The sequence below is a fragment of the Lynx rufus genome, unplaced genomic scaffold (assembly GCF_022079265.1).
Source record: "Lynx rufus isolate CCGP_SWC_20201006 ecotype Redwood Valley unplaced genomic scaffold, mLynRuf1.p SCAF_20, whole genome shotgun sequence".
NCBI lineage: Eukaryota > Metazoa > Chordata > Mammalia > Carnivora > Felidae > Lynx > Lynx rufus.
In genome coordinates this window covers 14,553,129-14,567,940 of record NW_025814835.1, presented here as the reverse complement: position 1 = coordinate 14,567,940, position 14,812 = coordinate 14,553,129, and the positions used below count along the sequence as shown (strand labels likewise).

General features: G+C 34.6%; 1 protein-coding gene across 9 annotated transcripts in view; it reads left to right on the top strand.

Moving 5' to 3' along the window:
* The window catches only part of RELCH (RAB11 binding and LisH domain, coiled-coil and HEAT repeat containing), a 115,960-nt gene that overhangs the window by 82,477 nt on the left and 18,671 nt on the right, over window positions 1-14,812 (top strand). For 3 of the 9 annotated variants that reach the window (XM_047086382.1, XM_047086379.1, XM_047086377.1), the window contains exons 21-26: window positions 311-417; window positions 1,370-1,469; window positions 6,798-6,880; window positions 7,084-7,147; window positions 8,550-8,688; window positions 12,618-12,734. In XM_047086382.1, the coding sequence (XP_046942338.1) occupies window positions 311-417; window positions 1,370-1,469; window positions 6,798-6,880; window positions 7,084-7,147; window positions 8,550-8,688; window positions 12,618-12,734 (610 nt within the window). Of the gene's footprint in view, window positions 1-310; window positions 418-1,369; window positions 1,470-6,220; window positions 6,881-7,083; window positions 7,148-8,549; window positions 8,689-12,617; window positions 12,735-14,812 lie in introns of those variants that run through there. The other 6 variants (XM_047086383.1, XM_047086381.1, XM_047086378.1 and 3 more) reach the window with 4 other exon arrangements.

Genomic DNA, 14,812 nt, shown 5'->3' with positions numbered 1-14,812 from the left:
TAACTAATGCCACTAAAGAACTGAATCTTTTATTGTACTTTATTTTTAATTTAAATTTACATAACTGCATGTGGTGAGTGGCTACCATAATGAACAGCACAGGTCTGAGGACCTATGAATCAAGATAGTCTTTGTCCTTTTACCATTGTGATCACAGATAGATAAGTTTAATACATATCTTTAGTTAAAATGCTTCTGAGACTGGATATTTCCCCATATTTGATAAAACTTTATAATTATAGATACGAAATTAGTATTTTAGTTCTACTTGATTGCTTGGAAATTCATTATCAGTCTTTATCCTCTGTAGGAAGAAGACCGAAAACTGTTAGTGGGATTCTTAGAAGATGTAATGACCCTGCTTTCATTATCGCATGCTCCTCTTGATAGCTTGAAGGCTTCTTTTGTGGAACTGGGGTAAAAATCATAGCTTATGTTTGTTTTTTAATTCATGTAAAGTTTTTAAATTGTATTTATAAGATACATAGTTTGAGTCAAAAAATATTGGCATCCACACCAAATCTTTTGGTTTTGAGGCCTAGTTTTTGTCCTTTTAGTGTTTGGTTTTTGGTTTTGCTTATTTGTACATTCTCAATATTTTGTAATCAATACATTGTAATAAAAGAGTAGGGGAAAGAGTATAGACATATGTTTTCTTTGAAGCAGCTGGAGAAATAAAGTTCAGATTTGAAGAAAATTTAGTTTCCCAAAACTGAAAAAGGAGCTCCAAGTGAAAGTTCATTAGCTCCTTTTTCCATCCCATTGCCTGATCCTGCTCATAATCACATCATCTAGCTGTTAATGTCATTTTTATCTCTGTCTTTATTGCAAACAGGCTTGGGCACTTGGTAACAATACAGTCTTGTATTTGAATAGGCCTCACAGCCAACTTCTCCTTCCATGTCAGTGATTTGAGTTGATCTGATTTGATCCCACAATAAACATATGACATAAATAGGACAAGTATTGCTTCCCCAATTTTTATACATACAGAAATTAAGACCCACAGAGGTTGTAACTTACCCATCTGACTCAGTCCAGTGCTCTTTCTTTTTTTCCTCCTGGGTAAATTTTCTTTTATTTTTTATAATTTTAAGTTGTATGCTATTAAAGAGTTGAGATTTCTATCAGAATTGTAAATGTTTACAGAACCTAAAAGTATAACTCCTGAATATGCTAAAAGTTTGTAGCTTTGTAAGGTGACTTCCTTTTTTAAAGAGTCTTGGATGTAACCTGTTAAACCACACAGAGTAATTTCATATTTTTTGCCAATATTTTTATCATTAATATTACTTACAAATGTAGTATTTTTCAATACACCAGTAAGACACTGTGGCCCTCACTTTTAACACTGAGTTTTTTCTTTCAGTGCAAATCCAGCCTACCACGAGTTATTATTAACTGTTTTATGGTATGGTGTTGTCCATACTTCAGCACTTGTGAGATGTACCGCTGCTAGAATGTTTGAGGTATGTAAACAAATGCTTCTCTCATTTCTAATTATAGTGATTTCCTTTGGAAGATGGAGAAGGGAATTTTTTTTTTTTTATTAAAGGCTTTGCGTACTATGTTATGTTGATGTATATTTTATGGCATTGAATAGTATCTAGTTGTGTACTGTGTGATGGGGCAGAAATTTAGCTTTGATATATTTAAGAATGTTTAAATATTGGTTAATTGGATGTTATTGGTCCCTTGGATGTTATTCTCAGTTCTACTTCTTAAATTTTCTTTTAAATCTTATTTTAATTTCCATCTTATATAAATCTTTCCTGACTATACTTTTCTATTTATTGAGATAAAATGGCTACTAAAATAAACTAAAACAATATAAGATATATTTAAAGTTATCAAATATAGTTGGATTCATGAATAACTTTAAAAAATCAATTATTGCAAATATGGGGATACTTACTTTGTTGATTACTCTACTTGATTATTTCCTCACAAATCATGTCTGGAATAACATCCCTATACATTAACTGTCCATAGACTTATTAGGAGAGAAGAGACTGTTCATATAATTCAACTGGATTTTCTTAAAGTTGCCACCTACCCAAATTAAGTATGAAAATTGAAATGCCTATCTTTTGAAATTCAAAATATCCATCATAGAGGAAATTATGCCATAGCCTACTTTATTTATTTATTCATTCATCCATTCATTGGTTTATATTTCTAGAACTTGTATTTGAAGACAAAAATTAATTTAGAGTGTTCTTTCTGCTGTTGAGTCTTGCCATAGAGCCTAACTGCCTGGGTTCAGTGTCTGTCTCTGCCACTTAATGGCAAGTTCAAACTTCTCTGTGCCTCAGTTTCCTCATCTACAAAATGAAAATGATAATAATTATCCATCTCAAAGGATTTTTGTTAATATGAAATGAATTAATACTAGTAAAGCCCTTAAAACAGCATCTGGCACATAGGAACTTAATAAATGTTAGGTATCATTATCATTATTTTTTTTTCCTTATCATGCTGTATTTCACAGAGTAATATAATAGTTTAGAGAATGTATATGTATCCAGGCTAAAATTATCCCTAATATGCATGTGATTCTTAAAATATCTGAAAGCGTTTATTTCCATAAAAAGAATTGGATAATTCAATTCTTCCTGAATTTCAGAGTTTTTCCACAATTTAAGATAAATTGCCATTTGAAGAATAGAGCACTGGTATGTTTAAAATACGTACCTTCTAGAACTTTTAAATATATAAAATCGATGTGTGAAATCTAAAGAAAATTCCAGTCTTACCAGGAAGTTGAATATCCTCTGTCCATGTTACTGCCTCAGTTATTGTACATACTTGATTTAAAAAACTATAATCAAGTGTTCTTTGTCAAGGTGAATGCCAAATTTAAAATTCAGATTGATCTGTAGTAATAAGTTCCTGTGAGTATAAATAATTTTTGATTATTCAGTATGCTGAAAAGAGTCATCCGTGAAAGAAAAGTGCATCCTTTTATATAAAGAACTATGTCTTTAATACACTGTCATTATAGGATTTTATTCTAAGACACTAAAAGCTACTTCTTTCTCTTAAACCATTTGTTTCTCAAATTATGTATTCACTGGTAAGCATACCATATAAATGAAAATAATTTAAATAAAATGAAACATCCTCTTTTTATTTGTTTTTGGGTTCTTTCTGCCTTATTTCTTATATGTGGCTTTTGTCTGGTTTTGGTTTCTATGTTTGCAATCAGTGCTGGTTTGGAAACTATACCTATGCTTCGGCAGTTTTCAGCGTTCTTTCAGGTTGATTATGAACTTGAGTCCAATTGAGAGAATTATTTCAATATTTTTTCCAACTCATTTGTGATAAAATTTTTTTCAGTGATCATGCCAGTAAAATCATCAGTAGAAGAAATTAAAGTTACTTTTGTTGTCAGTGACTCTTATAGTGAGCAAAATTGTATTAAAAAAATAAGTATATTTCAAAAGATTTTTTTATACTAATACATTATAATTTACAGTTGTGCCTGCTTCCCCTCGCCCGCAATGAGTTAATTCAAAATAAAAACATAAAAAGCAGGACAGTTAGGGGCACTTGGGTGGCTCATTCAGTTGAGTGTCCGACTTTGGCTCAGGGCCTGATCTCACAGTTCATGAGTTCAATCCCTGCATCGGGCTCGCTGCTGTCCATGCAGAGCCTGCTTTGGATCCTCTGTCTTCCTCTCTCTCCTCCCCTCCCGTATTCACACCCTCTCTCAAAAATAAAAATTAAAAAAAAAAAAAAAGCAGGACATTTATAATAAAAGAAAATTTTTTATGTGAGACCGGAAACTATTGGGAAGAAAGCAAGAAATGGATCTACCAGGAACATAACATGAGATACTTAGTGAAACTGAACACTAAATGTAGCTCTAAGTTTTCAGACAGCAGGACAAAAAGGCAAACCCAATTTTATTATTTTCCTTGTTAAATAATAGGCCAATGTATTACTTTCGGAAATGACAGGTTATTATTGAAATTGATTTATAAGGAAACTTTATCATGTGACATAATGGATTTCCCAAAAGATGCAGAAAAGAACTTCATCTAATGATTTCTCCTATCAGTCATAAGGAAGCTAAGCCTGTAACAGTAGGCCAACTCAAAGAAGGCCTGGGTTTGTGAGACAGATGTGACGAGTCCATTTGCTAATTTGGCTTTTTATTGCCTCTAAAACCCTAGACAAGTTACTTAACTTGTTCTCCAAGCCTCAGTTTCTTCTTCATCTGTTAAAACATTCATGATAATTGTATTTAGCTCATCAGGTTTAAAGATCAAATGATACCTTGTACATAAAGCGCATAACAATTGATAACTCTTAAATTTTACGTTTTGGTTTTCTAGCTTAATAAAGAAATTACACTTCAAACTGCAGAGCAATGAAAGTTTAACTTGTCCCCTAGATTAGACCTCTTTTTTTTTTTTTTTTAATGCTTTTTGGCTGACACAAGGTAGCAGACATTTTAAGATACACTTTACTGATTCAGATCTAAGCTGTCTTATTTACAAAAAGGTACAGAGAAGAAAGTTTTATTTAACAGTATTTGAACTTCTCTCCCCTATTTCTTTCTACCTGACCTCTGGAATGTTTAAGGTAGTAGCAAAAGTTCTTGTGTCATTTTATTCCAGCCTAATTATCCATGTATTTTTATAAAATTTAGTTCAGAATATTGAAGTAGATTTTAAAGGGAATCAGTTGTTGAATGGTAACAGATTATTGTCAAGTTAGGAATCTTCACATAAAGTGAGCTCTGCTGTCTCTGATACGGCGTATGGGAAGAATGTGTTGACAGGTGCACAGTGTTGGGTTTTTGTTACAAAACTTCCACAGCCCCCTCCATCTTCCACGAGGCCTAGTTCCACTGCAAGGTGACCAGATTGATAAGCATTTAGAAGTAATTTGTTTTTAAATTCTGACATTGAGAATGTAGGGTTAGGATGCTGCCCTTTTATTTTTTTTATAATCTTGTTTAATGTGTATTTGAGAGAGAGAACATGCATGAGCGGGAGGAGGGGCAGAGAGAGAGGAGAGCCAGAATCTCTAGCAGGCTGCACGCTATCACCACATGGATCCCTACACGGTTGTCAACCTCCCCAACCAAGCCAAACTCAGGAGTCAACGCTTGACTGACTGAGCCACCGGGCACCCTAGGATGTGGCCCTTCTAAAAAACAAAATGTATAACGCTCCAAAATATTGTCCTCCTGTTCTAGATTTAGGGTTGGTTGCTAAATGAATTATTTTACCATTAGGTTACAGAAATAGGTCTAAATGTGCTTATCATGAGAAATGTAAAACAACAAACTGTAAATGCTAACTACTTGGAGCAGTCAAAACAGTTTTTTAATAATTTCTTTTTTCAAATATATCATAAATCTTATATCCTTGTAGTACTCATAATTAAACTCACATTTCTTGAATGCCTAATCTTTGCAGACACAATATTGAGGCATATTTTGTACAGTTAGTAGCACAATGATCCTTTAAGGTAGATAACAGTGTTACCATTTTCAGATGAGAAAACTGAGTTTCAAGAAGATTATGTAATGCATCTAAGGCCACATGGCTGATAAGTGGAGAGCTAGAGTCTGAACCCAGATCTAATTCCCACATGTACTACTTTCCACTCGGGCTGCATTATGTGTCTTTGTACCTCAAAAGAGAAAGCTATGTGATGTAAAAGGTTGGGAGTTTCCCTGTGATTTTTAAGTTGACTTGCCGTAGAACAATCAGAAGCAGTTTAGTGGTGGCTGCTAGCCATTTGAGTTTGGTTTAAAAACAGTCCAGTTTGTACCTTGTTGGTCATAATAAAACGACACCAGATTTTCTTCAAGAATTTTAACCATAGAATCCAGTATATATCTTCTTTTTATCCAGAAAGAAAGAAAGAAAGAAAGAAAGAGACAAAGAAAGGCTTTCTTTTAAATTGCATTTTAATCGAACATGGAAATTGCATGGAGACTTTGACCAAAAGTACAAACTGCCATTGAATTGGTGATACACTCTGTTTTTGTGGACTGCTAAGCTATTTAAGCTTTGTTTTCCTCCCAAGCATTCTCTCCCTTTATTAAAGCACTCTAGTAGCAATATTTGCTTAGCTTCTAATTTTGGTTTTGCTTTTGTGTTTTCTCTCTTTCTCTTGGTCGTTCCTTTCTTCTTCCCGTGGCACTGTGTTTGCTCTTTCCATGCATCACCTGTGAATACCCCCTGCGCTGACCAATCAGCTGTTGGTGAAGGGGGTGAATGAAACTCTGGTAGCTCAGAGGGTTGTTCCTGCTCTCATTACTCTCTCCAGTGACCCTGAAATGTAAGTGTCATCCCTGCCTTTTACATTCAGCATCCCTTTCAAAATGTGCCTATCAAGAAATAACCATCAGCTTTTCAATTCATTGAAGAATAGATTTATCTCTTCAAAATAATAATATTGGATTATGTTCACTTGATTTTAAACTTTATTATACTGTTCATGTATCTTTTTTTTTTTAAGTCAACCTTCACATTTGGAGGCCATGTATCGAAAAGAATACATTAATAGTATTCTCAGTAAACATTTCCTAAACTTAAAATATGCTGATGGACTATTTCTTCCAAGCCGAGAAAGGATGCTCTGCTAATCTCACTAACATGTTGTTACCAGTAAGTATAGTGGCATGAACCAAAGGCTTAACATTTTAATGTCTCGTGTGGGTGACTAAACCAAGAAAGACCAATGAGTCTGCCTGCCCATCCTCAGTCACAGCTAACCCAGTTCTCATTCCAGTTTACCAAACCATTTTTTATTGCATGTTGACTGGTTTACAGCTGACTCTTCGAGGCATGAGTGAAGCGTTAGTTGACAAGCGGGTTGCTCCGGCCCTTGTTACCTTGTCCAGTGATCCTGAATTGTGAGTTCCACAGACTGCGACCTTAAGTTATCCTGTCTGTCTTTTTGAGCATTCTTCTTGGTCTGCTTTTTTTTAATTTAATTTGTCATTGCTAGAGACTAATACAGTATATTTACCTTATACTTAACTGTGATACACATTTTAATAATCAGCTTTTCATCTCAAAGAAAGTTTCAGTTTCTTTCTTTTTTTAATTCTAACAGCTCTGTCCGGATTGCCACAATTCCGGCCTTTGGCACTATTATGGAAACGGTTATTCAAAGAGAGGTAGGAAATGATTGAAATTTATTATCTATGTACTGTTGAGGTGATGATACATTACCATCCATGCACCCAGTGGTAGGGGGAAGGGAGTATTATAACTTTTTTTATATCTCTTAGTTGGTTGTGGGCCAGAGGAATATCTCAGGATTTGAAAACATGATAGCCTTTTCCAAAGTGTATTTTCATATCCTCAGGAAATCTCTAGTCTATCTTCTCAATTAGAGAATTAAGTACAAGCCAACTCCTAGATGTTCTCTTTTAAGCCTAGCTGAGTATTGCAGTCTTGGGTAATCCTTCAAACCAGATCTAGTTCCAAAGCCTTCCATTATCCAATAGACTTCTGGATAGTCTTACGTAAATTCCTGATTGCCAGTTTGCCCAGATTTGAAGGCAATTTGACTGATAGCTTTAGGACCGCAAACCTATCTCAGTTTTACAAATGGAGGCTAGAGGGCACCTCTGTTCTCGTAACTGTGATCAGTGATGTGCAAGTCTAGTGGGCTGGTATCCTCTTGTTGTAGTGCACATCACTGTGACCACCCTCTGTCATGTCCACTGCAGGAGATCATCAAGGTCTTTCTGAAAGTGTATTTTGATTTAGAAACTTGTGATTTAGTTTCACGGGTGTTAGGTTCTATCTGCAACATTAACTCTAAGACACTTCTCAAAATGAGTATCAGAATTTCATTCTTTGTTATCAAATTGGACATGTTTTTATACAAACGAGAACCCCTACAGATTAGAAGATAAGTCATCTGTGGACATATTACATAGCCACTGAAATGGAAATACACATTTTACCCCCCAAAAAAGAAACACTATTTTATGAAATTCCTTTGTCATACAGATTTTCTAATAATAAAAATTAAACAACTTTGTTACTTACGGGGTGGGAGGGGGGAAGTTTTCCATTTTTCCCTTATGTATTTCACTGGTGAAGCAACATTAAAAAATATCATTCTGCAAAGCTTGCAGTCTTGGCAGAATTTCAACATATTCTTAAATCCTAAAATAAAAATGTCTTTTAGGGAAATGTGAGTAAGATATAAGTCATTAATGACTCATTGCTTTCAGAAGGTGAATAATTGGCTAACTTACTGTGATTGGTTTTGAGAATTAAAATTTAGGTACAAAATCACTATAAATATTGTTTTTCTCTAAATACTGTGGGGGTCTTTGGTTTCTGTAGTTTTTAAGGGAATGTTTGTATTTTCAAAAAATAAAGAAAGAAGAATTAGCAAGTATAAATAAAAATGTGTTGTTTAATTCCAGGCTTCTACTGTCATGTTGATATAAATCATTTGAACCCATGCTGAAAGCCATGTTTAATATGTATCTTTCTCTTTAACAACTCTACTCAGTTTTTAAAATTCTTTGAAATAACTGTAAAATATCTAATTTTAAGTTGCTGGAAAGAGTGAAAATGCAGTTGGCTTCTTTTCTGGAAGATCCTCAGTACCAAGACCAGTATTCTTTGCATACAGAGATCATAAAAACATTTGGTAGAGTTGGGCCTAATGCAGAACCAAGGTTCCGAGATGAGTGTAAGTTGCATTTTTTACCCTTTTTTTTTCCTGACTTGTAACGTAAGATCAAAACCAGAAGCTCCTCTCAGGATTTGTCCTATGTTAAAACTCTCGTACACTTTATCTTCTGTATACTGAAAGGTAAAAGTGAACCAAGCTGATTATTGTGAACTGATCAGTAATACTATCTATTAATGGATGGGTTTTATACGATACACCGATTGTTGTAACACATATGAAAAGTACCTCATAAACACTTTGAAGTCATTTTTAAAACATTTTTAAATAACTGAATTTCAAAATGCTGTGCTGAGTTATATTCAGAGCTTATTATTTAACTCTCATTTTTAAGGAAATTTTTATGTGTTTCTAGACATGTTCTTATGAAAAATGTGCTTTTCTTGCACTTACTATGCCATTCAGCTATGATAAATGATTTTGTTTTATTGCATAGCTTTTTGATCTAAATGATCTGCATGATTATCTGCTAAAGCATTTTCTCTAGTTTCTATAATACCTCTTTTACTGTGGGCCTCAGCCTTTATGACAGTAATTTCCTTTAGTGGCATCAAATCATCCAGTAATTATTACTCCAAAAGCTTGTCAGTTATCCCTGCTGTACTTTAGTCCTTTAATTTTTAGCAATTTGACATGCTCTAGAGAGGACCCCAAGTTTGGCTTCTTGAGTCATTTTGGTTTCTAGTACAAAATTGGATTTTCCCATGGTCTAGTTGTTGCATATCCAGCATAATATTTTTAATATACAAAAAACGTTGTTAGGATTTGGACGGCAGTGTCCAAAAGGTCTGTGGAGGGCATGAACCTTACTGAACTACAGAAACGCAATCACGAGATTATTTTTTAATGGGTAATAATGTTGATAACATGAGGAGAAAAGAGCAATATTTCACAATTAGTTAACAGGAAAGTGTTGGTATTTTAGTTAGCAATAGGGATAGTTCCACATACGGTAATATCAAATTTACAGGTGAACCTAGTAAAAACTCTGTTGGTACTTTGACCGGCTTTGTTGAGGATGTCATTGCTCTGAAGTGGAGAGATTAAGTCCTGGTTCTTGGATCAAGGAATTGGCTAAATAGGCAATGAGTCTTTGGTGTGTGCCATGTTATCGAGTTAATAACTCTCTAGAACAGGATCTAACCTTTTCGTGTGTGTTCAAAGGAAAGGTTTATGCATCACAGAGAAGAAAGACATTTTCTTTTCATAATGGTCCCAAAATAACAAAGGTTGGCTTGGGAAAAGATTGAGGATAGACGTTTCCACTGTTTGGATAGGTGTAATAAACCTATAATAAAATAGGTGTAATAAAGTTTACTTTAAAACTTTATCCTGAGGAATTTAATGTCCTATATTAAAGGCTAATGGTAAAGTAGAACCCATATTGACAAGGATGTCGTACTGTTATCTATCTGTATTTATGGACAATTGCTTTTAGGAGTTTAGAGGAAGGACAGAGAACTGTTGGGTTGTAATATCTTCCTTGGAGTGGCATTTTGGATATTTGTCATTCTGTTTTTTAGAGAATAGAGGACATTGGTTGACCCAGTGGCCTTTTTCTTTCCCAACTCTTCATTATCACGGGACCTTTGGGTCTTGATTTTATTTCAGGGGCCATTGGTTTAATCTGGAACACAATGCAGTCGTTTTGTTGTTGTTTGTTTTCAGCTTTTTTACTTTATAAGGCTCTCTGAAAATGTTCAGTCATATGCTGGAGATTTTCTAACATGGCAATTTTACATTTCAAGTTAGTTTTTTTAGAAGTTCTCTATTTCAGTTTTGAGCCCATTTACAAAAATAGAGGATAAGAGTCCTTTTACTTTGGCTGTTGAATCTACCCCAAATATTTTTTGAAAGTTCATTGAAATCTATTTTTATAAAGTCTCCTATTGATTTATCTCTATTTCGTCTGTAGTTTAGACTGTGTCCAATCTGTCCTTAAGAAAAAGGCTTCTGAAATGGCTTTAAGTTGTCCATTTCCTATTTTCCTTGCCCACTGAAGGTCAGTTGTAGAATTATGCATATCTTGGTTATTAAATCTTTTAACCACTAATTTCCTTCTGAGAGGTTATCAATTAAGTAAATTAATTGCTACAGAGGTAGTAGCTAGGATAATATGTATATAATGAACTGTTCTTATAGTAAATTTTTCTCTATCTTTTGAGATTTAGGAGTATCTTTAGTGATAGCCTTTAGTTGGCTCTAGAGTTTAAAGTAACTTCTATAAATTTGTTTTCTAGTTAAACAGTTTTAAGGGGTGATTGTGCAGTATGGTTATTGAGTTCCTGAGAAAAACATTAAGGAAAGGATTGCTTATATAGGTGGTCAGAAAAGGAGCAGGAGGAATAAATAGGCCTGGTGTCAATAGATAAAGAAGTTCAAGGAACCTTCTAAAGATTTGGGTAGAAGTGAATCCAAAAATTCTCTAGAGAGACTATCTTAGAGCCATCATTTTGTTGAGGCCTCAGCATGCCAGTTAGTGAATTGGAGTTTCAGTGAATTCAGGGAAATCAATGAACGTTTGGAGTTTTTGTCTCCTAATTTTTTTTCTAGAGTTCCTCTTAAGTATGCTGTTATTAATTTTAACAAGTCAAAATTCCCTAAAAATGGCCATTGGTATTCTAAGTTATTGTGGGGGGGTTTTGCCATTTACTAATGTAAGTATAAAAGTTGTGATTATATTGTTGGTTTACTGAAGAAGCAGGAGGTTTTTCTAGGAAGAGATTATGGCTTTCACATAGACAAACTCAGTGCAAACATGAAAGAAGTCACTACAATTGGTCAGAAGTCTGTGCTTATGAAGGGTGTTTTGGGATCCCTAGCCAAGCAGAGATTAGAAAGGGGCCTTATGAGCAACACTGTGGTAGTCACTGACCCTGGAACCATTTCTTCAAGGAACCCTGGTTTTCGTGGGAACTGGTATTTAGAAAACGCCATCTTGGGCAGTAGACGTGCTCATTGCTACTGAATTGGATGCTGTTTCTTGGGCCATCCCTTTTATTTTAGCAGTAGGTTGTCTATGTTTTTGAAATTTCACATTATTCATTGAGACAGAAGATGACTTGTGAGCCCTTGGAGTGACTTGAACTAAACCACCAGTGCTATTTGACATTTGTCTTGCTAAGAATTTGAGAAAACTAAAGTTAAGAACTGTTTTATGAAATTAGTCAGAGAAAGACAAAAATTATATGACTTCACTCATATGAGGACTCTAAGAAACAAAACAGATGAACAATGGGAAGGGAAACAAAAATAATATAAAAACAGGGAGGGGGACAAAACAAAAGAGACTCATAAATATGGAGAACAAACTGAGGGTTGCTGGAGGGGTTGTGGGAGGGGGGATGGGCTAAATGGGGAAGGGGCATTAAGGAATCTACTGAAATCATCGCTTCACTATATACTAACTAATTTGGATGTAAATTTTAAAAAATAAAAAATAAAGTTAAAAAAAAAGAATTGTTTCATGAAGAAGTGAAATAATTTGATGTTGAAGAAGAATAAGTATACTATATTTATCTTTTGTTTAATAACAATGGTAATACCTGATTTTTATTTGTAAAGATAAAACTTATTTGTAAAGATAATAGTAACACAAGAGGTAGGGTGTTTACATTTGTTTATTTGGTTTTCATCCTTCAAATTAGGAAATTTAATTTCAGTGAGGCCAAGTGACCTGTATACATCCTCATAATTAGGTTATAGTGCCAGTGCTATGGTCTCTTCCTCCCAAATGTTCTTATTCCGGAAAACATGCTTTCCTCTCTAGTATGAAAAAGCAAGTAAAGGATTTGGGTAACCTTTTGAAATCATCTAGAAATTAAAATGAAATTTTATAAATTTTCAAATGAAAAAAATTTTGTTCAACAGATGAGTGTGGTGTGTGCAACGTTTTAGAGAAAAATCTAAATTTCTTTTTCTTTTTTCAGTTGTTATACCACACTTGCATAAGTTAGCCTTGGTGAACAACTTACAAATTGTGGATTCTAAAAGACTGGATATTGCCACCCATCTTTTTGAAGCTTACAGTGCACTTTCCTGTTGTTGTATCCTTGCTTTATTAACGTGTATCTATATTTATATGACCAATCTTGCGGTGGAATCTCCGTTGTTGAAGTTTGGAAACTAATATTTTTTTCTCTTCGACTTACTTATATAATGATTATAGAAAATTAAAATTTTGATTTGACTCGCCCCACTCCTTATTCTAGCTCTCATAAGTTTAAAAGATCATTTTAAGTCCTCTGTGCTTTTATATTTTATAGTTTTGAAAACATTGACTAAAGTTTTGTCTATGTTAATTGGCTATGCAACTGAGTAAGAAATGATCATAGCTGAGGCTTCTGTTAATCAAAAGGAAGCCTTGTATGTGTTCTGGCATTTGGGTCTTTCAGTGAAGGTTTAACCATCCATGTCCGGTGGAATGCTGTGGCGAGATATCACTCATTGAAAAATACAGTGCCAACATGGCTGATCATCTCCAGTGATGGTAGAACCGAAGGAAAACTCAGGGCACCTGGGTGGCTCAGTCAGTAGAGCGTCTGGCTCTTGATTTTGGCTCCGGTCATGACCCTAGGGTTCTCTCCCCTTCTGCCCCTCTCCCCACTCACACTCTCTCTTTCTCAAAAAAAAAAAAAAAAAAAAAATGGGGCACCTGGGTGGCTCAGTCCGGTAAGCGTCCGACTTCGGCTCAGGTCATGATCTCGAGGTTTGTGAGTTTGAGACCCACGTCAGGCTCTGTGCTGACAGCTCAGAGCCTGGAGCCTGCTTCAGATTCTGTGTCTCCTCCTCTTTGTCCCTCCCCTGCTCATGCTCTGTCTCTCTCTGTCTCTCAATAATAAATAAATGTTTTAAAAAAAAAATGTTTTTTTAAACTGAAGGAAAGCTCTAAGATCATCTAACTCATGTCAACTACTACATTTTATAAATGATTAAACTAAAGCTTAAAGACATTAGTGACTTCTATTTTTTTTTATAGTTAAAAGCAAAACTGTGACTAGAAAAAGAACTTTTGCTGTCCTGTTACGTGCTCTCTTTACTGTCCCAGGACTAGTAAAATAAAACCAAGAAGGAAGCAGAGATCAAGATGAGCAGGGTGAGCTCCAGCTTCTGTGTTCTCCCATGAAAAGGCAGGCGAGGTCAAAAAAGAGGAAATAAGAGATTGAAAAAGGATTGAAAGGCTGACTACTCAAACAGAACTATAGAAGCTAATGCTAGACAACATAATCAGAGAATTCTAACAGGAAAAATGACAGTAGAGAGAGGTTCCTGGAGGACACAGAAAGAGTTGCATTGATAATTATGGTTCCATATTGTTATATACCAGTTTGAAGTAGGAAGGAAAGTGAACAGGTAATTTTAAATAAGGTAGACATGTTCCAAAATACCACTGATGGCTATTTTGGTATATACCAGTTCATTGGCACTGGATTCTTGACTGGAATGTTCCCAATGGGAGATTTTGTTTTGAATAAATCAAGCAGGGAAAGTAGAAACATAGAGCTATCTGTTAAGGAGCTATTTGTCCTTTTGGAAATGTTAAAACTTTAAGTTCAGTGCATAGTTGAGAGCATTTTATTTTTAGGAATCAATTAATATAAATTACCTCTTCCTGTGGATGACATAAGCCATGTTTTTTATAATGCAAATTATAAAGTGGCAGAGACACTGTATTTTGGTAATTTTGTACTTCAACTATCCATGTATCTTCTATAAGTTTATTTCCACTAAAAGGAGAACTTGCTATTATTCTTGATTTATCTCGTTGGCATTTTCTACTTAGAGAAAATAGAGGAAGCAAAAAGAGGAAGTGATATTCTGAATTAGTAAGGAACCAGTCTTTACTAATGGAGAAGTGACAAGACCCTTTCAAGAAAGTAATAATGGCATGTCAAAGAAAGAAAATATCGCTATGTTTGTACCTTCCCTAGACTTTGTGAAAGTAGATGTTTAAAAACTTAAGCAAAAAGTGACGTATAATCTATGGCAGAGAGTTCCTTAAGGAGTATGCCTCAAGGGAAACTGAAAAGTCAAAAGATCAAAAATTCTAGCTGTATAAAACCACTTATTCCAAGTGGGCAAGGCAGTGGTTTCTAAAGAGAATAGAATCTGTATAGAAAGAATA